This window comes from Euleptes europaea, chromosome 1 (genome assembly GCF_029931775.1).
Source record: "Euleptes europaea isolate rEulEur1 chromosome 1, rEulEur1.hap1, whole genome shotgun sequence".
Lineage (NCBI taxonomy): Eukaryota > Metazoa > Chordata > Lepidosauria > Squamata > Sphaerodactylidae > Euleptes > Euleptes europaea.
This window is the reverse complement of record NC_079312.1, coordinates 4,096,633-4,124,520: the sequence shown is the minus strand read 5'-3', so window position 1 is coordinate 4,124,520 and position 27,888 is coordinate 4,096,633. Positions and strand designations below refer to the sequence as shown.

Genomic DNA, 27,888 nt, shown 5'->3' with positions numbered 1-27,888 from the left:
GCCAGCAGCTGTGGCTGGCATCTTCAGAGGAGTAACACTGAAGGTCAGTGTCAAGGGTGTAGGAAGAGTAATATATAGTCAGAAAGGGGTTGGGTTTGAGCTGAGTACTGTCCTGCAAAAGTAATGTGCTAATCATTGTCCTGTAAGTATCAAGATAATGTGCTAATGAGGGTATGGTATGTATCTTGCCTTTAACTTGAGGAATTACTGTGGTGGGGAGAGCAAAGGGAGATAATTTCAAATGGTTGGAATATACATCTGGAAAGAGCTGCACATATGAAGCTAAGCTGGCTAGAGGGGTAGGGGGAATCCCGGGCAGTAAATGCTTAAAAAGCAAAAAGCCCAGAGCAGCTCTTTTGGCGGACCTTCTCCTGAAGCAAGACCCCCCCCCCCAAGCGACCTCCCTGCCGCTGTAAAGCTGCACAGCCAAGAAACGCCGCTCCGCACCGGCCGCTTGCCTGCCCTGCTGGCCGCGGGGGAAATGCGGGTTTCGTCCAGCCTGCTTGGTGACTGGTGGTGCGGCCGCCCTCCTGGAGGTGCTCGGCGCTGCCCATGCAACGAGCGGCCCTGAACCTTACCGAGGGTTTGCAAAAGGCTTTGCTTCCTTCCCCCCCGCCCCCCCGGCACAAAGACCTTTGCACGGCCTCCTGCAGCCTCACCGCGGAAGCCCCACCCGCCTATACGAAGAGTCAACAAGGGGGAACCCCTCCCCAGCCCAGCCCAGCCCAGCCCATCTCAGAGCCGACTTTCGGTTTCCCGCAAGCGCCCGGCTGCCGGCGGCGGGTCTGCCCAGCGACTACTGACCAATTCGGAGTGCGTTGCACCTATTGGTGGAAAAATATCTCCCCCAGCCAATCAGCTCTCGTTCCGCGTTCCTCCCCACAAGCTGTTCCCTGACTCAAGATGAACCGGTCCGTGCGGGGGCTCTGGCTCCTGGGGGGCGTCGTCCTCCTGCTGATGGGGTCCTCCGGTGAGTCCCTGGGGGCCCAAATCCCCCATATGGGGAGGGGGTTGAATTTGCACAGGGGTAATGCGCAAAGCTGGGGGGGGGGTGTAGAAGAACCTCCCTTGGTTTCCAAACGGGGCTGGGCTTTGCTCTTTGCAAAGTTCTTTAATGTTTGGCGTTTGTAAGCGCTTCGGGGCCGGGCCGAGGCCGCGTCGTTTCCCCGTCTTCTACAGTTCCTGGCAAAAGTCTGCTGCGCGCGGAGGGGTTACTGGGAGAGGATGGACGCCTCTCCCAAATGGGCCCCCCCCCAAAAAAAAAATGCGACCCCTGAGCTCAGTGTCGACTCCGGGGCAGGGGTCTGGGGGTAGTCTGATGTTTCCTTTTGCCTGAGAACGGAACGCCTGCTGGGGGGTGGGGGAGTGGGGGAAGAGGAGAAAAAGTTGGGATCGTCTTCGTTGAGGACACTGGTTCCCAACCAGGGGCCCGTGGACCCCCAGGGGTCCGTGAGAACTAAATTAAGGCCCGCGAAACAAAGTTATAAACCCATAATAAATTAATATTTTCAATTAAAAGTTCTCTATTATAAATATATATATATTCAAATATAATTCTAAGTTTAATGTTTCACTCACAGTTATGATTAAAGTTTATTTTCCAATTCTCAGAATTTTTATTTTGAACTTTGGGGTCCCTGCACCGAACAAAAAAGTCCTAGTGGTCCCTGGTCAAAAAAAGGTTGGGAACCACTGGTTTAGGAGGAAAAACAGTCGAGGGGGCAGAAATTGATAAAAGTGCGTCCATGGGAGAGAAAGCCCTGACCTGGATGGCCCAGGCTAGCCTGACCTCGCCAGATCTCAGAAGCGAAGCAGGGTCAGCCCTGGTTACTATTTGGATGGGAGACCACCAAGGAAGGCCAGGGTTGCTGTGCAGAGGAAGGCACTGGCAAACCACCTCTGTTAGTCTCTTGCCATGAAAACCCCAAAATGGGGTGTGAAAGCTTGGCAGTGAAGAAAGCTGATAGGAAGACAATAGATTCCTTTGAAATGTGGTGTTGGAGGAGAGGGTTACGGATTCCTTGGACCGCCCAAAAAACAAATCAGTGGGTTATAGATCAAATCAGGCCTGAACTGACCCTAGAAGCTAAAATGACTCAACTGAGGCTATCGTATTTCGGTCACGTCATGAGACGACAAGAGTCACTGGGAAAGACAGTCATGATAGGAGAAGTTGAGGGCAGCAGGAAAAGAGGCAGACCCAACAAGAGATGGATTGACTCAATAAAGGAAGCCACAGCCTTCAATTTGCAAGATCTGAGCAAGGCTATCAAAGATAGGACATTTTGGAGGACTTTCATTCATAGGGTCGCCATGAGTCGGAAGCGACTTGACGGCACTTAATACACACACATAAGTCGGCTGAGACTTGACGGCACTTTACACACACACATGGGAGAGAAAGTGGGCCGCAGCTTTGCTCCTGGACTAGGAGACTGATGGGGAGCGAATCTCGGACAGTCCAGAGTGTTGCTCCCTTAGTCGTTGAGTGCCTGGCTTGTGGAACTCACTGCCACCAGAAGTCGCAAGGGTAATAGGTGGATTGGAAAGAGGGTAACACACATGGAGAAGTAGATAAGGCTCTAGGGCTGGGACGTCCGGGTTCAAAATGAGAATGACACTGACTGCAGCGTGCTAGGGAGGAGCAGCCTGCAGGTGTGCGGGAGCTCCCTTCTGGCATCCCAGTGGCGGCTACTAGGAAGGGGGTGATGGTTCAGGTTGTCTAATGGTTGGATCCAGCTCGGGTACTCTTCTTACGCAGTGCAGAAAGTACACTGCTTTAGGCTTCCAGAACCGCTTTCTGGGCCAGAACCTGGGAGGTGCCCTTTTAATTCCCAAGGGCTGGAAGAACCCCTTTGAGGAAGAAGAAGAGTTCGTGTTTATACCCTGTTTATCTAAACCTTTGAAGGGGAATCAAAGCAGCTTACAGTCTCCTTCCCTTCCCCACAACAGACACCCTGTGAGTCTGGGAGAGTTATCACTTAAAGTCCCCTTAACTCTGCCCCCTTTCTCTCTGTTGCCCCATGGTGTAGTGGTTAAGAGCGGTGGACTCTAACCTGGAGAACCAGGTTTGATTCCCCACTCCTCCATATGAGCTGCAGATGCTAATCTGGTTAACTGGGTTGGTTTTCCCACTCCTCCACATGAAGTCAGCTGGGTGACCTTGGGCTAGTTACAGTTCTCTCTGAACTCTCTCATCCCCACCTACCTCACAAGACGTCTGTTATAGGGAGGGGAAGGGAAGGCGATTGTAAGCCAGTTTGATTCTCCTTGAAAGGTAGAGAAAGTCGGCATAAAAAAACCCAATTCTTCTTCTACTTCCAGGCTCCACTTCGCATTCCTTCAGGAATTTCTACACGGGGTTGTCTGAGTCCAGCCTGGGGCTTCCCCAGTTCATGACTGTGGGCTATGTGGACGACCAGCCCATCGCTCGCTATGACAGCCACACCCACAAGAAGGAACCCATCGCCCCCTGGATGAGTAAGGTGGACTCCAAGTACTGGGAGGAGGAGAGCATGATCTTGCAGGGTAATGAGGAGCTGTTCAGAACAGACCTGGCAACCATGCGGAATCGCTTCAACCAGAGCAGTGGAGGTGAGTGGGGAGAGGGCAGCCAGAGAATATCTCCCTCCCCTTAATAAAGCGCTGGAAATTTCTCTGTACTTTCTCTCTGGCAAGAACTGTGACACTGTACCAAATACCAAACCCTGGGCATCCAGCCATCAAATTTTTATTTAATAAGTTGCATAGAAGCCCTGCCAAAATATGAAGACGATTGAAAGGAATATATATATATATTCCATTTGTTCCCTAACAAAGCTTCTTAGTAATTACTGTTCAGATAATTAGTTTCACCTTTAATCTTACTGTACATCAAGAGTTTGCCATTTTGAAAAGAACCCCCCACCCCTCCCACACACACCGAGACCAAATATGATCCAACCCTGGGCTTGAATTCTTCAGAAGAGTTCTCATTCTGAAAGAGGGAAGGCAGACCTGCCAGTTGGCACCTAGAACTCTTTCCAGCATTTCTCCTTTCCATTTGTATTTCTGGGTGGGATCCCTTGGCAGGCCATCTACCCTGAAAGCAAGTGGTTTTTAATTTTGCAGTGAAACAATATGGTAATATTTTTCAGGGCTGGAGTCCTCCCGAGGCTATTCTCTCCCCCCACTCCTTAAATTGACCTCTTCAGAGATTTCTCCCTTTAACTGCTGCATCCCTGAAAATGGCCACTTTGGTAATTGGACTCTATGGCATTGAAGTACCCTCCCTCTGCAAACCCTGCCCTCCTCAGACTCCACCCTCAAAATCTCCAAGTGTTTCCTAACTCAGAGCTGGCAACTCTACTGCCCCAGGATGTGGTGATGGCTGCCAACGTGGAAGGCTTTAAGAGAGGGGAGTGGACATGTTCTTAGGGCTACCCATGGCTACCAGTCATAATTAATACTAGTCATGATGCACACCTGTTATACCCAGTATCAGGGGAGCATGCCTATTGGGTGCTGAGGAACACAGGCAGGATAATGATGCTGCAGCCGTCTTGTTTGTGGGCTTCCCAGAGGCACCTGGTTGGCCACTGTATGAACAGACTGCTGGACTTGATGGGCCTTGGTCTGTTCCAGCAGGGCTTCTTCTGAAGCCCCCCCTGGATTTTGCTCCATATTGGGAAGCCATTTCCCACATCAAGATCAGCTTAGCAATAAATACCTCTTGAGTACTTTAACGGGTTTGTTTCTAGCAATAATACAGTACTGGTTAATCTTGCGTCTGGTTTTGTCCTGAATCTTTAGCTCTGTCTGATTAATGAGGTGTAATACTTGATCATACAGGTTGACTGTGTTGAGTCAACTGGTTCAGGCCAAGAATATATAACTGTCTACTTAGAAGAAAGCCCAGCGGATCTGCCTCCCAAAAAAGTGCAGTGCAGAGGATTGTGGCCTTAATTGAGGAATGGGAAGGCCGGTAGCAAGACCTAAATTCAGTTTAAGTGCCAAGACATGGTTTATTTTTTGTGCCATTAATGATAGCATGTGGGGGGCGGCGGTCATGGCTGGTGCTTGTAGAGGATTCTGGGGTGAGTTTTTGCACCCAGGAAGGTGGTGTAGTGGGGATATTGGGGGCAATACTGCAGTGGGGCAGAGATAGTTGAGGGGCTACCTTTGCGCCCATAGCAACTTTGAGACTCTTTCTCATCCCCTCACTTCCTCCTTGGGAGGGAGCAGCAAGAGAGAAAAGCATCCCTTTGGTGTAAGGAAGAGAGACCCTCCTCCGGAATCCACTGGAGGACCCTAAACAGGGAGGCGTAAGGGGTCTTCCCCTTCCTATACATGATTGAAGCCAGTGACACCCCCCATATCCTTTTTTATCTTAGGAAATCCCCCCAAGTGTACAGAAACCACATTCAATCAGACTGGAGGGGAGAGACATTTGCTCCTGAACACCCCCCCCCATGATTTGTGTGGAGCTTTTTCAAGAAATCACACCCCCCCCAATCTGTTCTCCTAAGAAGCAGGTCCCTGAGGAGGGGGGGTATGTGAAGCTCCTTCAGGGCAGCCACTTTGGGAATAGGGGGTAAGACCCCAATAGGAGGGGTTTGCCTTTCTGAAGATCCTTCAAGCCCCCACTCCCCATATTATTTTCCTTTCTTGGGTAGGGAGAGATGCCCCCCACAAACATCCCCAACACACCCACTCCCCCATCTCTGCTTGTCTCTTCCAGGCTTCCACAACCTGCAGCTCATGTACGGCTGTGAGGTGGGGCCGGACAGGCAGCCCACGGGAGGGAAACTCCAGTTCGCCTACGATGGGGAGGACTTCATCGCCTTTGACATGCAGACCCTCACCTGGACGGCCCCCGTGCCCCAGGCCCTACAGACCAAGAGGAACTGGGATGCTGATGCCCGTAATACCATATACTGGAAGTCCTACCTGGAGGAGGAATGTGTGGAGTGGCTGCGGAGGTACCTGGACTATGGGAAGGAGACACTACTGAGGACAGGTGAGGAGCCTGCGGGTGGGGGGGCATCCATTGTGTGTGCGGGAGGGGCTGGGAGGGGCTTGGCTCTAGGTGGGTGCCAAAAGACCCTCTCCCTCAACTCCCTTCCAGCCTCCAGGATTTATTGGAAGGGGGGCCGAGCACTTAAAGACGAGTACCACTTCCTTCTGCCCTGTGAGGATGCAGCCCCAGAGCTGGGCAGGCATGTGGAAAAGCCTGTACGGCGGGGGGGGGATAGGCCCATGTTCTCCCCTCTCAACTGAAACAACGCCTTTCTAATTTATTTTGATTGGTCATCCCCTTTCCCTCTGTCCCCCACCCCACCCCTAGTGCTTGGGAGGCCAAGGGTCTGAAGGAAAGAAGGACTGCAGATAGCAGGAGGGAAGGCACATCCATTGTGTGTGGGGGGGAGGGGCTTGGCTGTAGGCGGGTGCCAAAAGACCCTCTCCCCCCACCCCCTTCCAGCCTCCAGGATTTCTTGAAGGGGGGGCAAATCTGAGAGATTCAACTGTGTCACAGGGTATTACCATCTTACACAGAACATGCTTACGCAGGAAAACATGTGACTCTGATGCATTTCCTGATAAGTAACAGCTAATGCAGGACATTCCTCTGAGCATACGATTATACTTTCCAAAAAGTAGCCATTGCTGAATGGTTCTGTCCTGAGTTATTTCTGGGCATAGAGATACATAACTCATTGGAATAGTTGACAGTGGACTTCTCAGGTCACTCCGGCTGTTTATCTGCTTCAAGGCCGGATGGGGAACACTGAGACAGGGATAAATGTTGGCTTGTTGCAGGAAGCAGGTACCAAAGAACCAAAATAAATTCCAATAGAAGCAACCGCCACACAAAAAAACACATATAAGAAATACATAACATGCATTTTTAACAGTAGAAGAGCTAGATTTAAGCCCAGCAGCGTATTAGAAACCAACCAGATTTTCGGGGTGTGAGCTTTCGAGAGTAAAGCTCCCTTTGAAACTGTGGTTCTGTGATAGAATTTACTGTTAATTGTAGTTTCAGAGGTTTGACAAAGTGCTGAGACAGGCTGCAGAATCCCCTGCATAGAGAAACCAATTCCTCTGTCATTATTTCTTCTCTTTTTCATTTTACAATCGTTTTGTGTAAATCCTGGTATGTTATCCATCTGTTTTCATGTATCATTTGCTGTCTAAGTAAGGCTTCTTTTGGTGATAGCCACAAAGGAGTTTGCCAAACTCTATTTAGCTGAGATATACCCTTCCCTCTTTCTAAGACTGCCCATTTGATTACCAAAAAGGTTTCTTTACATTTCATGATTCATTCTTCTATTGGGGAATATTATCCGACTTCCAATATCACAGAATCATAGAGTGGGGAAGGGCCACACAGGCCCTCAGCAGGTTCCTGTGATGCACATAATTTTTGTAATACAAGATGAATTCATTCCTTGTTTATGGACGAGGTGTTATTCTTATTCCCTTTTCATCTTGGATTACAGTTATCATATTATTAATTTTCTTACACAATCTCCAAATATCTATTAACATCAATACCTTGAATGCTTTACTAGACATATAAGGCAGAGTAGGAGTGTCTGATTTCTTGAGCAACCTGTCCATCCGTTTATTCATAACACTATTGAAGTCACCCGCTAGAATAACTTTGCCTTCTGCAAAATTTATAAGATCCTCTTGCAATATTTTTTAAAAGGCCCGTTAGTTAGAGTTTGGAATGTAAATGTTCCATAAAGCAATTTGTTGTTTAATGTTTCATTGTAAAAATCATATGAATTCGGGAGGATCCGTGACTTGAATCCATGTTTTATTTGTTGAGTGGGTTTGGCAGAGTGGTGGACCTGTGCTGATTGCTAGGCAGTCTGTGGAAATGGATGTGGTATGTAATCTGGCAGTGAGTTTTGTGGGACTTCATGGAAAAACGGTGAAGATCCATGAGGATTCGTACCTTGGATCCAAGTTTTTGATCTGTGGAGGAGCCACAAAGCACTGGATCTCTGTTTTCCCCCCAGAACACTCAGTGGAGATGGATGTAATTTGTAATTCTAAAGTTTATTTCAGATGATTCCTTCAAAAAATCATGAGGTTCCATGAGGCTTTGGATCCTTGTTTTTGCACCATATAGTGTTTGTACCATGAAGTATTGAACACACACATGAAGCTGCCATATAGTGAATGAGACCCTTGGTCCATCAAAGTCAGTATTGTCTACTCAGACCGGCAGGTGCTCTCCAGGGTCTCAGGCAGGGGTCTTTCCCATCACCTACTTGTCTAGTCCCTGTAACTGGAGATGCCGCGGAGTGAACCTGGGACTTTCTGCATCTCAAGCAGATTCTCTACCACTGAGCCACAACCCCCTCCCATAATTTCTCAGGTGTAGCCTGTGAACTTGGGTGTGTTCTTTGAACTGGCAGTAGATTTTAGAAGGTTGCTTGAACAAAATGAGAGGTTCCATGTATTTGCACTCCAGTAGCAGCATGGAGTGTAAGAGCCGTGATTTTTAGGATCCAGTCTAAGGACACCCGAGTTGATGCATAGTTGGTCAGTTTGTGGGGGAGTGTCTGTGTGGAGGGGGGTTCCCTATGTGTAAAAAATCTGGAGGATCTGTGTGCACCTGCCTTTTACTCCCTTCCACCCTCCCTGAGAAGATTGTAGCTTTTGATGTCAAAAATTGTGACAGCTCAGTATGGAGGAGTCTGGGCAATTGTCATAGGAATTAAGAACTGATGAGCATACATAACATTTCTCCTCTACCTAAATTGAATTTAGAAATTAATTGAAATTTCTAAGATTATTACCCAGAGATTTGCAGAGAAGAGAGAGAGCTTTTGCTGAATTTAAGATCTGAGAGATTCAACCGTGTCACAGGGTGTTAACCATCTTACAGAGAATATGTGTACACAGGCAAATACAGGACTCTGGAGCATCGCCTGCTAAGTACCAGCTACAGCAGGACATTCCTCTGAGCATAGAATTATACTTTCCAAAAAGGAGCCGTTGCTGTAGTGTTCTGTCCTGAGAGATTTCTGGGCATAGAACCAGAGATCCATAACTCATTGGAACAGTTAACAATGGATTTCTCAAGTCACTCCGGCTATTTATCTGCTTCAAGGCTAAACGGGGAACACGGAAATGGGGGCATGGGGGAATGCTGGCTTGATACAGGAAGCAGGTACCAAAGAACCAAATCAAAGGAGCACCATTCCCAAGTATGACTAAGATGCTGAGATAGGTTGCAGAATCCCCTCCTGTGGAGTTTTGCATCCTTTGGAGATGCTGAAGGTTTGCTACATCCAACCTTTGAGGTGGGACTGGATGACCCCGTGGGGACCCTTCAGTGCCACCCTCCATCCTGACAGCCTCAAAAGATTGTCCTCTGTTAATACAAACCAGTGTTACCTTTTCCACAGAGGCTCCAACAGCGAAGGTAGCTCGCAAGGCAGGCTACGATGGCCGGGAGTCCCTCATCTGCCGAGCCCACGGGTTCTACCCCAGGGAGATTGAGGTCACCTGGATGAAGGATGGGGAGGACCGGAAACCAGACACCTTCACGGGGGGTGTCTTCCCCAACTCCGACGGTACCTACCACACCTGGCTCAGCATCGAAGTGGACCCCAGGGAGAGAGACCGCTACCGGTGCCGGGTGGAACATGACGGCCTGCTGGAGCCCCTGGACTTGGCCTATGAAGATCCAAGTGAGAGACCGAGTGGGGAGGCAAGCTGGCCTCCTTGGGAGTGGGGGGCTGGCAGAGTGTGGAAGGGGGATTTTTGCCCAGGAGGAAGGAGGGACTCCAGGAAAAGACACCCCGCAGACACACCTTAGCAGTTTCACAGTTTATAATGGCATCCCCCAGTAGGACCCTGTATAGTATATGGGGTACTAGCCAGTTGCTTGCTCCCCCATATTAAAGGAACTGGTGGCAGAAAGTCCAGGGGGGCTCTGGGGGCTGATATCTGGTGACGTAGGGGCAGGAGCTGTGTGTGGATTGTGTTGGACGCAGAAAGTTCTAGAAGAAGAGTTGGTTTTTATATGCCAACTTTCTCTACCACTTAAGGAAGAATCCGACCAGCTTACAATCGCCCTCCCTTCCCCACAACAGACACCTTGTGAGATAGGTGGGGCTGAGAGAGCTCAGAGAACTGTGACTTGCCCAAGGTCACCCAGCTGGATTCATGTGTAGGAGTGGGGAAACAAATCCAGTTCGCCACTCATGTCTAGGAGTGGGGAATCAAACCCGGTTCTCCAGATCAGATTCCACTGCTCCAAACCACCGTTCTTAACCACTACACCATGCTGGCTGCTAAAGACAACACCTGCCTCCTCCAACAGCCCAAGATCCTTTGGCAGGACAATCTCTACCAGAAGCTTTGGAGAGCTGCTGCCAGTCGGAATAATGATAGTTTCCCCTCCCTTTCATCCTCAGCATCCAACTTGGGGCATTCTCTGGGCATCCTTGGAGGGCTGGTCCTGGCTGTCAACCTGCTGGGGATTGGGGTCCTCTTCTACAGGAGTAAGTAAACAAGAAATGCCTTGGATGGGCAGAGTGTGTTTCTGTATCTGTGTGATTGTTGCAGTACATCCCCACTGACGATTGTGGGGTGGCAGACAGAGGGCCCCTGGCAGCGGCAGATGATTCTCGCAGATCTGAGGGGCACCCACAACTCCTGCCCCACATCCTGGCATTTTGAACATGGACTGGGTAACTCTTTGTTAGTATATTTTGAAATGCTTCTACCCACCTTTCTCTTGCAAGGCAGGACCCCAGCCAGATCACAGCAAAAGTCGTACTAAGCAGATAGGACAGGACAAGAAACCAACACTAAAATCTCCCACCCAACATGTCAACAGTAGGGCAGGTTGCAGGCCTTTCCCCCCAGGCCTCAAGTGCCTCAGACAGAGGGGAGGGGAAGGAGGGGCCCAGAATTTGGTCTCCCCACAGCCCTGGCTGGAATTCCTTCTTCTGGCATGAAGGTCATCTGGTCCACCCCCATGAGGCAGAGGCAGGGGGTTTCTACACAAGAGAGTGGAATAAAACTCTCATGGAAAACCTACAAAACCTACCTTTCAGGGTGATAGAAGGCAAATGGGATCATCTTGCCCCTTGGCCGGATTTTCCTCCAGAACTTAAACCCACTGGGAATTAATGAAGCCCCACAGACTTCAGTGTCTGGTGTTCCCTCTCATTGGCCTTCCTCCCTGTACTGTGTCTCTATGTTATATGTTTTATTTAATCGTTATAAATATTTTAAAGTTCCTCTGGAGGGCCAACAATAGGGCACAGAGTCCAAGGTCTTCCCATGACTTTGCCTCCTAGTACTAGTATTCAGGGGTTTACTGCCTCTGAATGTGGAGGTTCCCTTGAGCCACTATGGCCAGTAGCCACTGATAGAGGTATTCTCCATAAACCTATTTAATCCCCTTTTAAAGCTGGCTACTCCTGTGTTTTGATTGTTCACCACCTTGGAGACCCTAAGTCTCCCAACAGTTTTAAATAGGCACGTGTACTAGAAAAAAGGATTGTTTCAATTGTTTTAATTCCGCATCACAATTGAAGGAAGGACAACTGTATATATTTTAAGAATTCTCGGAAATGCTGTTGTTGAATCGTGAAGACTCATTGGTTTCCATTTCTCACTGTAAAAAGGAATTGCCCTTTGATGCTATGATTCTAGGAGGTCTGACTGCTCCTCTCCCTTCTTCCCCGGTGTCTCTAAACAGTTGTCTCCTGCCTGTGTGTGTGTGTGTGTGTGTGGGGGGGGTCTAGTCATGACTCTGGCTCTGATGCTTGAGGGGGGTCATTTCTCTGTTCCTCTGTAAGGGTAAACGAGTGGCATCTGTGTTCTCTCTAACCAAGAATAGCCTGGGGAGACTTGTGGAAGTTGGTTAAAGGGGGACCGGAGGACACCTGCGGGTGGGTGGGGGGTGAGAACCCAATGGGCCGGCTTCACTGTACAGGGTGTGGATGAATGGTCTCTGGGTGCCCCTGCTGACTGTAATTTCCTGGTTCTTTCTTTGCAGAAAAACGGCAAAAGAAGGGCTACAAAGCAACAGCAAGTGAGTCCTGTCCCTTCTTCACTGGGGTGTTTCTTCAGCACAGAAGCTGGGGGCAGGTGGGGGAGGGGTCCATTGAAGAATCAGATGACAGACTCACAGCCCTCCCTACCCACTTAAGTGGTCCAGGGAAAGAAGGGGGGGGGTCTCAGTCCATCTACAGCCAGGTCGCTCCTGATCCAGGCAGGGACTACAGAGAGCCAGCCTAGAAGGCAAACTACAGGAGAAAAGGAAATAAAGGCTTTTGAGGTGTCTCTGTCCTGCCTACCCCACAATGTGCTCCAGGCAGTTTACAACAACACCAAGCAGTAAAACATGACCTGTAAAAACTACCTTCATCCAAAAGGGGAGAGGAGAAAAAAAGCCAGCCTTAAAATACCTTCCAAGGTCTTTTAACACTCAGGATGGAGAGTTATAACCTGGAAGATCAAGCCCCAGAGGCAGAAATGAGACTCTGAGAGGGAATTTCCCATTGGGCACAGAAGGGGCCACAAAAAGCCCCCCCTTTCTGATGCCGTGTGCAGCTTTAGGACTAAGTCACCCCTCCCTCCCGTCATTTTAGAGTCCACATGAACAGGCAGAAGGGGGTTGAACATAGCTCAACATGGGGCCGTGTTGAGAATTAGATGTATTGATGATTTATGTTGTCAAACAGTGGCTCTTCTGTAAGAAAAATGAATAGTTAGCTGCAGGAAGATGTCAGAAGTCCAAAAGTGACAAAGAGTCCCACAGGGCAGGAAAGGAGGACATGGATAGAGGGGCCTGGAGGTTGGGGAGAGAAAGGGCCTGGAGTCCAGGGAGATTTCATGATGGTGATGACCTTGGGTTTGGAACCAAGGAAACAGGCAAGACATGGATTTGAGACAGTGGGAGTTGCGGGAGAATCTACCTTGAGGTTGAGGAATGGGGGGTGGGTTTGGGGGAGAAAAAGAGGCTGGGGACAAGGGGCTGGAAAAAAGAAAAGAGGGCCCTGTGGGGTGTGCACACAAATCAGAATGACCTCTGGCTGCAGGTTCCAAGTAAATTGGTTATTCTGCAGGAATCTCTGTCCATTTCTTTGTTCACATGAAGCTGCCTTATCCTGAACCAGACCCTTTGGCCCATCACGGTCAGTCTTGTCTACTCTGGCTGGCAGCGGCTCTCCTGGGTCTCAGGCAGAGGACTTTCAAATCACCTACCATCTTTCCTGGGAGAAGGCGGGGTATAAATTGAGTTAAATAAAAAATAAATAATTGGAGATGCTGGGGACTGAACCTGGGACCAGAGGCTCAACCCTGAGCCACAGCCCCTCCCCACCCTTTGGTACGCCTTTGGAATCCATTCATCTGGGTCAGATTATATGTTTTGTTAGGGATCCAGGATCAGATCTTCTGCAGCATGTGCTTTTTTACCTCTAAAAACCATGGGGAGGGGTGTGTGGTGTTTGTATCAGAGCTGAAGGGTTCGGAGTGCCTTCTCCACAATTAACCAAGTGATTTTAACTCTTCCCCCCTCACCACTTTTGCAGGAAGTGACCAGGGGTCTGACACCTCCAGCAATGGTAAGTGTGTTATGGCAGGGGTGTCAGTTGGTACCAGTCTTGGAAATGGGGGACCCTTCTTGAGACAGACTCTGTGGGAAATGTGCCCAGATTTTAAGAGGGTTTATGTGTGTTATTTCAGCCCTGTTCTCTACACCTCCAGGGAACCTAAACCTTTAACCTTCCAACAGCAGCAGATAGAAATCGGTTGTAGTCCTCCTGTTAATTAAACAAACAAATAAACATTGAAGTTCTACTGGTTTTTGCTGGCTTCCCACTTCCATTTACTCTGAGTGTGGGGTCAGTTGTCAGGAGCTAAATCTATCTTAATAATTTAAAAAATCAAGATGGAGGTGTCTCCCCACCAAATTTAGCATGTACCAAGTTAGGCATGTATATGGGAGGAGAATGAACACCGACTTTGTAAAAACAAAAAATTAATTAAAAGTCATTGGAAGAAAATTATTTGCCAAGAAAACATTCACTAACGAAGGTGCAAAAGAAAAATATCTTTCAAAAAAACTCATATAGTGTTGGAGCCTAAGCTCCTAGTTTCCAACTCTTTCCTGCTGATAGATTTGTTCTAAGAGTTCTGTGCTTGGAATTTAATTTCCAGACACGCGCTGGCCCAATTAGGACGCACAGAAGAGTTACTTGGGGCCATTTCAGATCAGGCAAACAGTGTGGCAGGAAGCTAAAGGCTCCTGGTCTCCTATGGCCCCAATCCAAATCAGGCCCCAACATGCCTGGAAATGAAGTTTCCAACATGAAACTCAGATAACACTTCTATCATCAGGGACGGCAGACCCAGAAGCTCCTAAAAGAGGGGAATGAGTCCAGAATTCGGTTTTCTTTTTCCTATGGCTAGTGGAGAGAGAGAGAGACTCCTCCTTTTCCTCTCACAAAAGGAATTCCTGTTGTTTTGTCACTGCCCTTACCTGCTGGGAAATGCTAGGATTTCAGTTCCAGAATCTTCTGAGTCCCATGAGCACTCTGCATTCTCGCAAGAACAGTTAGTTGTCTGATAGGCCAGCAGCCATTTGCAATTTGGCAAAGTCTGCTCACGGCTGGTTTTTCACCTGAAAACAGAGTCTTGCAACCTTTTAGGGTAGCCTCTGAGCATCAACGAAATTATAGCCATTGTCAGTAACTGTGGAGCTGTGGAGTCATTTCCTCACTAAAACGACTTCTGCCCTTTATTCAGTCGGTCCATTTTTGGCACCTGCTCTCTGCTTGTGGCCTGATCTGTGTGGCTGAGATGCCCCCTGCTTTAGCAAAACATTAGGTAGGACTGCCTTTGTGTTCCACCCTCTGATTTTGATGCATGTTGACAATTCCGTGGTGACTTCAAAGCTCTCATTTTGTTGCTTTTTTTAGTTTCTGTGCCTGAAGCATAAGAAGAGACCAAAGAGGGTCTACTCAAGAGTTTCTGGGGATCAGCTATCCCACGCAAAGAGTTTCTGCTGCCTTCAACTCTTGTTTGTTGTGCCACCTAATCCTGTGCCGTGGCTTCCAGTTTCTAACTGTATAAGCTTGGATTTAGAGGGATTTCCCCCCCTAACTACCGTATATACTCGCGTATAAGCCGAGTTTTTCAGCCCAAAAAAAGGGCTGAAAAAGCCGGCCTCGGCTTATATGCGGGTCAATACGGTAGAGGGGGGAGGGGGGAACTTACCGTTGCCATCGCCGCCGGGCCCGCGCACCTTTCCCCAGCCGGCAGCGGCCTTCCTGGGCCGGCAAGAGGCCCCTCAGGGGCATGCCGCCGCCGCGCCCGGGCCGCTCCCTGCAGCCGGCAGTGGCCTTCCTGGGCCGGCAAGAGGCCCCTCAGGGCCACGCTGCCGCCGCACCCGCACCCAGCAGCCTTCCTGGGCCGGCAAAAGGCCCCTCCAGGCCGCGCCTCTGCCGCTGCCGCACCCGGGCCGCTCCCTGCAGCCGGCAGCAGCCTTTCTGGGCCGGCAAGAGGACCCTCCAGGCCGCGCCGCCGCCGCGCCTGCGCCGCTCCCTGCAGCCGGCAGCAGCCTTCCTGGGCCGGCAAAAGGCCCCTCCAGGCCGCGCCTCTGCCGCTGCCGCACCCAGGCCGCTCCCTGCAGCTGGCAGCAGCCTTTCTGGGCCGGCAAGAGGACCCTCCAGGCCGCGCCGCCGCCGCGCCTGCGCCGCTCCCTGCGGCCGGCAGCGGCCTGGGGGGGCCTCCTGCAGGCACAGGATGGCTGCGCCGCTGCCGCCGATTCGCCGCGTCTCCCGGTGAGTAGGGGGTTCAGGGGATCTTCCCCCTCCCCCCCTTGGATGGCACTGGGGTCGGGGTGGGTCGGGGTGGGTCGGGAGGGCCCGGGAGGCTGGCGGGAGGGCAACCTGGGGCAGGGGCGAGACCATCCCTGCGCTCTAAAATGGCGGCCGCCATTTTAGAGCGCAGCATTGCCGGTAAAGGGAATTTCTTATTGACCCTCGGCTTATACGCGGGTCAATAAGAAATTCCCTTTTCTGCCCTCAAATTTGGGGGGTTGGCTTATACTCGGGTCGGCTTATACCCGAGCATATATGGTAATTGGGGTTGATTTTATTTTTATACTCATTTAATACCGTATTTTTTTTAGCTTGTGGCTAAAATATCAACAAATAATTTATAATCATTGTTTAATAATGAAATAGGTCTAAAGTTCTTAACTTCCAATAAATCTGTATCCAATTTTGGTATTAATACTATATTTGCCTGTTTCCAGGTTTGTGGAATAGAACCACCTTTATTATTAACAATTTTCAAAACTGTTTAGACACTTCTGCGGAAGTCAGGTGATGGGTCACTTTTTAAGGGGTGGAGGGTCAAAAGGGTATTTTTTGGCTTTGTTGAACTTTATAACTTTGTATAATTGATACTCTTGTAATTTCTTTTTATTTTCTTGTTATTATTGTATTTGTTTTTATATTATAAAAATACAAAATACAAAAAAATTGTAAATGAGCTGTGTTTGCAATCAACATGGTAATCTTTTTAAAAGATAATGGAATTCATTTATAGCCTATGCTTGGTGTGGCATATCGGCTGCAGTGATTATGACATTGTCTGAGGCTGAGGGGTTGCTGCGTTCATTCTCAAATGCACTGTCTCTATTCTCACTTAAAAGCAATAAACTTGTGTACATAATTATATTTGCTTCAAATGGGCTAAAGCTCTATTTCCTACAGGCTTTAGGCTAGGCTGGTGTGATAGAATCATAAGAGTTGGAAGGGACCACCAGGGTCATCTAGTCCAACCCCCTGCACAGTGCAGGAAACTAACAACTACCTCCCCTCACATCCCCAGTGACCCCAACTCTCCCCCCGCCATGCAGGATCCCACAATCAAAGCACTCCCGACAGATGGCCATCTAGCCTCTGCTTAAAGACCTCCAAAGACGGGGACTCCACCACCCTCCGAGGCAGCACATTCCACCATCAAACAGCCCTCACTGTCAGGAAGTTCTTCCTAATGTTTAGGTGGAATCACTTTTCTCTTAGTTTAAATCCATTACTCCGTGTCCTAGTCTCTGGAGCAACAGAGAACAAGCTAGTTCCCTCATTAACACGGCATCCCTTCAAATATTTAAACATGGCTATCATGTCTCCCCTCAACCTTCTCTTGTCCAAACTAAACAAACCCAGCTCCTTAAGTCTCTCCTCATAAGGCATGGATTCCAGACCTCTGATCATTCTGGTCGCCCTCCTCTGGACACGCTACAACTTGTCAACATCCTTCTTAAATTGTGGAGCCCAAAACTGGACACAGTATTCCAAGAGAGGTCTGACCAATTCAGAATACAGTGGTAGTATTACTTCCCTTGATCGAGACACAATACTCCTATTGATGCAGCCCAGAATTGCATTGGCCTTCTTAGCCGCCATATCACACTGTTGACTCATGTTCAGTTTGTGGTCCACTAAGACTCCCAGATCTCTTTCACATGTACTGTTGTCAAGCCGACTACCTCCCATCCTGTACCTGTGCTTTATGTTGTTTCTGTCTAGGTGAAGTACTTTACACTTCCCCCTATTGAAATCCATTTTATTACTTATGGCCCAGCTCTCCAGTCTATCAAGGTCATTCTGAACTCTGACCCTATCCTCCGGGGTATTAGTTACCCCTCCTAACTTGGTGTCATCTGCAAATTTGATTAGCATGCTCACTATTCCATCATCCAAGTTATTTATAAAAATATTAAATAGTACCGGTCCCTAGACAGACCCCTGTGGTACCCCACTGGTCACTCCTCCCCAGGATGAAGTTGTGCCATTAATGAGCACCCTTTGGGTTTGGTTGGTCAACCAGTTACCAATCCACCTAACAGTAGCAGTGTCCAGCCCACATTTTACTAGCTTTGTTTCAAGAAGATCATGGGGGACTTTATCAAAGGCTTTACTGAAATCAAGGCACACTGCATCTACAGCATTCCCTTCATCTACCATACTTGTCACTCTTTCAAAAAAAAGATATGAGATTAGTTTGGCATAGAATGTTCACATGTATCTTAGTTGTCATAGAATGTTCACATGTATTCAAAGTCATGGAATGTTCACATGTATCAGTGTTCAGGCTGGATGTGTTGTCATAAAGTAAAGATTATTACTCCTTCATAAGTAACAAAAAGGCAGAACTGGTTTACCAGTTTAGAAATAACCTTGTTCACCCTTTCTGTAATTATTGTGGTCCATATTTTAAAATCATGAATAAATAAAGAAAATGGCTGTATGAACTAAAATCTCAGGGAGTTTTCTCAGGATTTAATAAATATAGTCTGGAGATCAGTTGTAATTGTAAGAGATCATCTCCCACCTGGAGGTTGGCAACCCTACCACATACCCAATTGTCAGCCTACGGTAATCCCTTTGAGCATCCACCCAATTGTAACGGGGTCACAAACTGCAAAAGTCTTGGGCCCGATTTAAATATCCTGAATTTGTGCCATTATTTCTGGGAGAACCAGAAATATACCCTAAAATATTATTTGGCACAGAATAAAAGGTAGATTATTTTTGCCTTGGATACATACATCACTGAACCTTCATAAAATGTCTTTCTTGACTGAGTTTTGAGAAGACTTTGGAAGAGATCTGGAAGCAGTATTATCAGATGTTCTAATTTAACCTTCGTCACTCCATTGAAATCTCCACCGTAACAGTTTTTCCTTCTGAAGACTCTTCTACTTCATCCATTTGATAACAGTTTCCCTGTTTTGACATATAGTCCATAAACACAGAGAAAGGTATATATTTTATTCTGTTGTTGGCCTTAAATCGTCTCTACTCTTGCCTGGGCCTCTTGAACTGCTACGGTACTTTATTTCTCTTTAAAGTGATTTTTACCCCCAGTTTCTTGACTGCCTTGCAAGCTAGAAAAGGTGGGGGGAGGCTGAGCCATTGATTTCTAGCCTCTCCAAAGTTCCCCCTTGGGGGCAGGGCCAGCGTGGTGTAGTGGTTAAGAGCGGTGGTTTGGAGCGGTGGAGTCTGATCTGGAGAACTGGGTTTGATTCCCCACTCCTCCACATGAGAGGTGAAGGCTAATCTGGTGAACTGGATGCGTTTCCCCACTCCTACACAGGAAGCCAGCTGGGTAACCTTGGGCAAGTCACACTCTCTCAGCCCCACCTACCTCACAGGGTGTCTGTTGTGGGGAGGGGGAGGGAAGGTGATTGTAAGCCGGTTTGATTCTCCCTTAAGTGGCAGAGAAAGTCGGCATATAAAAACCAACTCCTTCTTCTTCTTCTTCTTCTTCTTCTTCTTCTTCTTCTTCTTCTTCTTCTTCTTCTTCTTCTTCTTCTTCTTCTTCTTCTTCTATATAGTTTGTAATTGGAATGTATAGAAAAAGTCACCAAAGGATTAATTAAAAGAGAGAGGCACTGGAAGCTTCCAGGTCTACCTTTCCTATTCTCTGGGGGCACATTCTGCTTTCTTTCCCCCCCTACCTAATTCTGTGTATGTCCCGCCTTTCGGACACATGGGAAGATGTTTTGGGGCTCACGACAATCCTTTTGTTCTTTTTTCCCATTTCAGGATTGTCCAAGGTGGTGCTCATTGTGGGGGTCCTCACGGGAGCGGTGGCAGGTCTGTTTGTGGCTGGGATCGTCTTCTACTTCCATGAGTAACTTTTGGATACTTCTGCTTGTGTGTGCATCTCCCTTTGTGGGATACTCTTATGGAGAACATGCTGATGTCACTGGCTTCCTGGCACCCTCAAATCTGGCAGTACCCTCAATTGCCATATTTCCCCTTATAGGTTGGGCAGCATGTGGAGGGTCATGCAGTATGTGGCCGTTGACGCAGAACTTATCATGAACCTTCACAATCCAAGTCATGCTCTCTATGGCTGGGCCCATGTATGCCTTCTATCATTTTTGTTTTCAAATTAAAAACAAAACTCTCAATAATAACGAGGAGTCTGTGAGTAAGCATATGTTCATGGGGGTGGGGGGGAGTTGGGGGAGGGTCCTCTTCCCCGTCCACCTATCCTTTTAGCAGCTTGAATATTGCACCAATTCTGACACCAATTTTCTAATTCTTTCCATCTGGAAGCCCTTGGCCTAGTCATAGTCCTAGAGTTGGAAGGGACCTTTTAGTTCAATTCACCTGTACGGTGCAGGAAACCCAAAGCTGGAGCATCCCTGGATGGTGTCTGTTCAGTCTCTTATTGAAGACTTCCAGTGAGGGGGGGGGGAGAGATCCCCCTGCAATAATCAGTTCCATTGAAAAGCCACTCTTATTTTTAGGATATTTCTTTCTGATTCTGTCCTTCAGGGAGAAGGCGAAGGTACTACCAGGCAGCCTGTAGAGTGCCACCAAGTGAGTGACCAACTCTGTCCTTGAAGTATCTGTTGATTACAGGCCGGTTATCTGTCGGTCTATTACTGAACTGTACAAGTATTCATAGGTCGTTTTCATGTCTCTTGTAGAATTATTTTCTTGGATAGTTTTATTGTATTCTTAAAGTGCCATTGAAGTTTAGTGTTTTCTTGGGATTTTGGAAATGATATTGTTAATTGATGCAAACCCATTGTGTGAGTATTTACTATATTAGGGAGGTCATTGGTACATATTTAAAAAAAACCTGCAAAATCTGTTTGATCGTCTAAAAAACTCTCCTTAGATGGAGGTCTTCAAAAGATGGATGTCTTGGCTTGGGAGAAATGTGGCAGATGATAACTGAGGGGCTCCAGGATAAAATGGCAAAGTCTGGTCTACAAGACCCCCAGAAATGGGCAGGGGCCCAAAGGGTGCTCTGTATGTGAGTCGGAGTGGGGCTGCCTCCTGGAAATAGAAACACCTTTATTTTGCTGATTTACGTGGACTTCACACTGAAGGGGAGGACAGGAATTGACATAACTATGATGACCGGTCAGAGCAGTGAAGATGAACCCTTTTACTGCGCTTCCCAAAATGCATTTGGAGGGGTCAGTCCAGAGTTTTGCATCTGCCTCTGTGAAGATCTTCTGGGTTCTTGATTTTGCCTTTGTTCTCCAATGGCTTTTGGGTGAACCATGCAGTCACACCTGAACTGGTGTGGGAGGGATGTATGTATGCAAGTGAAAATAAGGAAAGGGCTGGGGAGGAGGGGCATTGGAGGTCTCAGGTGTTCCAGATAACATGGCCCACCCAGAATCAAGAGATGTCCCAAAGGTAGATGTAATCTAGACAAAGGACATTGAGTAGAATGAAGGATCTACCTTTAAGCAAAACAACCCACATTGGCAGGGCCTTATTAAGCAAGGACTGTCTCCCACCCATGGGTCCTTGTACTAACGAGATGAAATGCGTAGGCCACCTGTGTCAGTCTCCCATCTTCCTTATCTCACTCTTTGAGAATCCGAGGTTAAGGCCCAAGCTTGAACCAATGCTTCTTGATTGACCAGAGTCTGCTAGGTGAACCCGTCTCTTGACAGGTGGCCCTGGTGACCTTGGCTTCCCTATCCAGTTCTTTGATTCTAATGATCTTCCCTCAGGAGTTCCATGATGCTTACTGAGCTTCCTTTTTTATGCATTCACAGCAGGAAAGACCGCTATGTGAGAAGAGACCAACGGCTATCTGCTTGTGGCTTCCCATGAATTACTTCCTCATGTGTTCCAGCCAGCCTTCAAATTTGTTTCCTATGCTACCTCAATCTGGCCCATGCTCAGTTTCACCATTTGCTCTCCAAGAGCAGCTTGTCTAGGGGTAATGATGGTGGTGGGAATATCAGAGCTGGTCTTTTTCTGCTAATGAATTTGTATCATCTGTTCAAAACCGACTGCAACACCCATCTCCAAGATGGCACTGTGGTAGAAGCAGCGAGTGAGAGCTCCTGCCATCCTATTGGTATTTTTGTCCCTAAATTTAAGTTTTTTGCTTTGACTGTTATAACATTAGCAGTATCTGGAGTTGGAGTCCCTCGATGCAATAGCAAGAAATAAGGTTATCATCTACCCCTGAATTGCATGAGAACTGCAGGGGAATTGTTAGAGGTCTCACAGTCTGATAGCACCATAGCCTGGCTGACTTCCATCTAGTCAGAAGGACTCAGTGCTGCCTTGCTGGTCTGACTGGATCGGACGCTGTCTGCTGGAGCAGTGCCTGCCTTTGGTAGTTAGTCCTGGATGAGACCAGAAGACTAACCCCGGAGGTCTATCATCGGTAGAGGCCCCCAAATAAAAGTTAGAAACCAGCTCTCAGCAGCACTGGAGTTCCGGAGGTTTTCCCCAGTGAGAGTCAGGGATTAGCTCCGGAGGCTCCTCCAGGTGGATGACTGGCAGATGGCCTTCCAGCATTGTAAGCAACTGAGACCTGTGACTAATTCAGAAGAACTGAACTGGGTGTTTTCTGCAAGAACTGGTTACTGCTGGTGCAACCGGACTCAGTTGGGGGTTATCCGCTTGCCTCCCCTGCAAACATCTTCTTATTCTTACATCATCAAATGGGGCCGAGTTACTATCTAGCTGCAGGGGGAGACTGGGAACTGCTGAGTGTTTACGGCCGAGGTTCAGGCATGTGTAGGAACCCTTGCAGCAATTTCAGCAGTTTGCTGGGTGGCCTGGAGATTAAAGGCTGACGGCTTTCAGGAGCTGCTGAACACCATTAGAACTGGGGAGACAGGCTTCAGACATTGTGTCTTCCATGGTGGCACTGGGGTTCTCCCAGTTTGTAACAGGCCCTACAACCCAGCAGGACACCAAGCAGTTCCCGAGACACATGCTGGATTTGATCTTTGGGCTAGGGTTAGAAGTGGATCTGGTCATCTGTTGAAGCAGTGCCGTGGTCAGAACCCTTTACCTTGAAGGCCTGGATTGATGTCCTCGTGTCCGTTCTCCCTAGGCACAGGGAGGTGTGACCAAATTGGTAGCAGGTGTTTTCCTTCATTCCCTTCAGGCTGGTCCAATGTGCGGATGGCGGGAAGAGAGGCTATCTCTCCCCAAACCAAAGTGCAAGGGAGGAAAGCAAACCCTTTGGTCTCCCAAATCTGCTTTACCTCACTATACTTGCCTCAGTTTGGCATTTTTCATCAACCTGGCTGTTTTTCAGTATTTTATTTATTTATTTATTAGATTTATATCTCGCCCTCATTCCCGGCAAGCTGAGCTCAGAGCAGGCCACAACATAATAGTAAAACATCAATTAAAATATACTTTAAAATTCCATACTTCATATTATAATAAAACAAGATGGCATTCCCTTTTAAATCGTAGCCACTAGGCAGATCCAGTCTGCAATTGGCCCCCAGAGCAAATTGGGGGAAGGATGTACTAGAGCTTGGCTGGCAGACTGCGACTGGCAGAGGAGAAGGAGTGGGGGAAAACGCTGCTAGCTGGCTATCAGTAGCCGAGTTCAGGTCTGGCTGAGTTTGTTTCTCCTCTTACAGGTACTTAAGGCCTGGGCATAGCCAGAGATGCCCGTCGAAGGACAAGAACTAAACACCGCTCATTCTTCTGCTCTTAGTATGAGGGTGGTAGCTTAGAAGGAGGAAGAAAATAAGAAGAGCCCTGCAGGATAGGACCAGTCCAGCATCCTGTCTTGCACAGTGGCCAACCACATAATCTGGAGGGCCAACAATGGGGTACAAAGGCTCCTAACACTAATTTTCGTGGGTTTGCTGTCCCTGACTACAGAAGTTCCTTTTAGTCGCCATGGCTAATATCCATTGATGGACCTCTCCTCCATGCATGGGTCTAGTCCCCTTTTATAGACAGCTATGTAGAGTGGTAAACTGCAGTATTGCAGTCCAAAGCTCTGCTCACGACCTGAGTTCAATCCCAACGGAAGTTGGTTTCAGGTAGTCGGCTCAAGGTGGACTCAGCCTTCCATCCTTCCGAGGTCGGTAAAATGAGAACCCAGCTTGCTGGGGGTAAAGGGAAGATGACTGGAGAAGGCACTGGCAAACCACCCTTAAACAAAGTCTGCCTAGAAAATGTTGGGATGTGACATTACCCCATGGGTCAAGAATGGCCTGGTGCTTGCACTGGGGACCTTTACCTTATGTCTACTTGGAGTCCACAATTTAGTTGCTTTTTGAGTAAAGTGCCTTGAACCACAAGGTAAAGTGCCTTTGTCCTGAACCTATTGTTACCCAAACCACCTAAGTGTATATATACTTCAGCTCATATTTCACTATGATGCAGCCATTGCTTTCCACTTTTGAAGAATTATTCATTTATAATATTTTCTGGTATTAATTGTAATCTAATATCTAAAGGCTGGGCTGAGATTACTCTCCACAAAGTCAACTCATTTATTTAACAAATTGTACGTACAAAAAGAACCTCTCAAGATTACAATATCTTCATTTCCATTTGGCCAGTGGATTGTCCTGTATGAGGCCGTTATGCAAGAACATTGCTGCATTTTGTCTATGCTGAATGTTTTAAAATATTTATGGTAGCTAGAGGCATTATACATTGCATAATTTTAGTGTTTTTTCAATATAAGTCAGTGTCTTGAGCAACTTTGGATTAGTCTAGAAGTTTGACCCATTTACACTATGGCACAACCGCTGATATTAAAACGGGAGGCTGTGGTTGAGATGGGCAACTCCCCTGAAAAGCAGAGATAAAGCAAACTGCAGCAGGGAGCAGCCGAGGGAGAGGGCCTTGGGCTAGAAGGTCACCTGCTGTGGAGGGAAAGGCAGCTGCCCCTCAGCATCAGAAGGGGAGCAACCCCCTGGCCACAGAGGGCGAGCACCCCAGGATTCAAAACCAGCCTCTCGGGGCTGGTTGCAACCGTCAGCAAAACTGGGGACCCAGAGAGGGACAAGATCCACTGCTGTTGGAGCTTGTCCCAGAGCTGTCCACATCCTTCTCCTTTCCCCTCTCAGCCCAGAACAGAAAAGGGAAGGCGCTCTAGGAGAAGGGTTTTCTTGAATTATCACCTCCTCCCCAATATCTCTGGTCTCCAAGGCATCCAAGAAGGAAACAAGTATACCCTATATTGATTTGAATTTCCATTGTCCATTACCCTCAATTACAGTAACTACTAACCTTAGATCATTTTGCACCTTCCCAAACACATACATGTCAACAAACACCTGAGAAGCTAAAAGGCAATCGTAGTTCAGTCACATCTAGGGTTGCCTGCACTGGGCTAAGAAATCCGTGGAGATTTTGGGGGTGGAGCCTGAGGAGGGAGGGGTTTGGAGAGGGGAGGGTCTTCAGTGGGATATAATGCCACAGAGTCCACCTTGAAAAGCGGCCATTTTCACCATGAAACAATCGAGGTCTGTTTGATGAGCCATGGGGCCCAGGTTGCACTTCGCCATGTGGAGAAGCCACAGGACAACCCGGCCAGTGAGTTCTCGTTCATGAAATTAACAAAATCTGGGGTATAAATCCTCACACCTCAGTATGGTAGCCACCACCAGCTCCTTTTCTATATCCCAAGCAGTCAAAAGCCAAAGGAGCAAAGCCTCCAAACTTCTTAAAAGTTTAATTGGTAAAACTAGCCCTGTGAGGTAGACATGACTGAGAGGTGATATGAGAGGTGAAATGCGATTTTGGGCTGTATCAACAGAAGTATAGTCAAGGCAACGCAAAGTGATGATGATATCACTTGAGTCTGCTCTGGTTAACCCTCACCTAGAGTATCGTGTTCAGTTTTGGGCACCACAGTTTAAGAAGGATGTTGACAGGATGGAAAATGTCCAGAGTAGGGCAACGAAGATGGTGAGGGGTCAGGAGGAAAGGTTGATGGAGCTGGGTATGTTTAGCCTGGAGAGGAGATGACTGAGAGGTGCTTTGATAACCATCTTCGAGTACTTGAAGGGCTGTCATAGAGAGGATGGTGCGGAGTTGTTTTCTGTGGCCACAGAAGGTCAGACCAGAACCAACGGGTTGAAATTAAATCAAAAGAGTTTTTGGCTGAACATTAGGAAGAACTTCCTAACTGCTAGAGCAGTTCCTCAGTGGAACAGGCTTCCCTAGGAGGTGGTAGGCTCTCCTTCTTTGAAGGTTGTTAAGCAGAGGCTAGATTCTGTGAACTTAGGCAAATCATGAGTGGGAGGGCAGGAAGGGTGGTGTCAGTGCTTAGCTCTTGTGGCCTTTCTTACATGCCCAGGGTAATTCCTTTCCTTCTACCCAGCTCCATTGTTTTGTCTGCTCAGCTAGATCATGCAAAGGGGTAGTCTTGTGAGTATGCTGTTGAAAATAAAACCTTTTCTCTTTTCCTAATTTCTCTCCCTCTTTTCCACAATTTCCTTCTTCCTTCATTTTGCTCTCTTTCCTTCATGATATGCCTCCATTTCACTCTCTCCCATTCTAATCCCCCTGTTATTTATCTGTCTTGGTCTCAACTCCTTCTCATTCTTGGTTGGCAACTTAGAATATACTTAATGGTAGCATAGCATAGCAGCAAACCCTTGTTAATATTATGAAAAGAAACTGGTGTGTGAGCGTGTTAATATTTCCCTATGATCCATCAAAGTAGTACAAGGATCCTCCCCTTGATTTATATGCATGGTAATGGGATGTTAATCTGTATTAATGATTACAGTTATGGAACAGAAGTTAGAACTCCTTCTCCCTCCCCCCAAATTGAATTACATTTTAATCACTGTTCAGGCCGTGGGTTGTAGTTGTGTAGATGGGACATCTAATATCTGTTTGTCAACACAACTTTGCTACTGTAGACATTAAGCTCCATGTAATATGACAAATGAAATAATCTTTTTAGAAAATGTCAGTTAAATCAATCCCAATTATCCCTGTCCTTCTCACCCAACACTACTACACAATCAGTTCGCCTCTGCTTTTTTGCTAGCTAAAGGTACAAGGGTAAGCTTAAATAGACCTTCTTACTGATGTATTTAGTAAACATTAATTGTGATCTGAAGTCCTTGTGAATGACAGCCCATTTCGGCACACAGTATGGTGTAGTGGTTAGGAGTGGTGGACTCTAATCTGGAGAGCCAGGTTCGGTTCCCCATGCCTCCACGTGAAGCCTGCTGGGTGACCTGGGGCCAGTCAGTTCTCTCCGAACTCTCTCAGCCCCACCTACCTCACCAGGTGCCTGTTGTGGGGAAAGGAAGGGATTACGATTGTCAGCTGCTTTGAGAAAAGTGGGGTATAAAACCAATTCTTCTGCCAATTCAACATATGTATGTATGTTGTATAGAAGTTATAAAATTAGACAAGTGTGTTTGAACCATGGGGGCTCTCAGCAGCCCTGCCTGACTCGTGCTGTTGTGGCAAAAGAAAAGCAGGAGCTCTGTAGGCTAACGTGGCAGGCACAGATGTAAGCAGTTTCAGACAGATCTCCGTGAAGGGGTTGCAATTTTTTTCAACTAATGTTCATTTCCCTATCCAGCGCTGAAATCATTGTCAAGAATTATTTAACTTGAACCCTGTCTAGAGATCTGCACTAAACTCAGCTCTTGGAGAGTTGAAGCCTCGTTAGCTGAATTCTGCTGCAGAATCCATCTCCCCTTAGGTCTGTTTAAGGCAAACGCTCTCTGAGAGAGACTTATCTCTCGCAGCGCAATGAAAGATTATTCGTCAGACATTAAATATCTGGCCAAATATTACAGCTCAGACGTTAATTATTTTATTTAAACTAAAGCATGATTTTTTTTTCCTTAGGCAAAAACTTGATAAATATAAGCAGGTACAAATTAATTCTGTAATTACAGAAAAAATGCATGCAATAAAAAACAGGTCTTGTAACATAGGTTCTTGTAGGTTATCTGGGCTGTGTGACCGTGGTCTTGGTATTTTCTTTCCTGACGTTTCGCCAGCAGCTGTGGCAGGCATCCTCAGAGGAGTAACACTGAAGGACAGTGTCTCTTGTAACATTTCTCAAACATAGCTAAATGGACGTACAGAGAATACACAGGTTGACATG

At 47.5% G+C, this 27,888-nt stretch overlaps 1 protein-coding gene across 1 annotated transcript; it reads left to right on the top strand.

The window, feature by feature from the left end:
• The first annotated feature begins 903 nt into the window (after positions 1-903).
• Positions 904-19,681, top strand: LOC130493467 (BOLA class I histocompatibility antigen, alpha chain BL3-7-like). The gene is made up of 8 exons (XM_056867220.1): positions 904-970; positions 3,325-3,594; positions 5,720-5,998; positions 9,408-9,692; positions 10,422-10,508; positions 12,017-12,052; positions 13,557-13,589; positions 19,590-19,681. The coding sequence occupies exons 1-8, from the start codon at positions 904-906 to the stop codon at positions 19,679-19,681; spliced, it is 1,149 nt and encodes a 382-aa protein (XP_056723198.1).
• Positions 19,682-27,888: the final 8,207 nt, after the last annotated feature.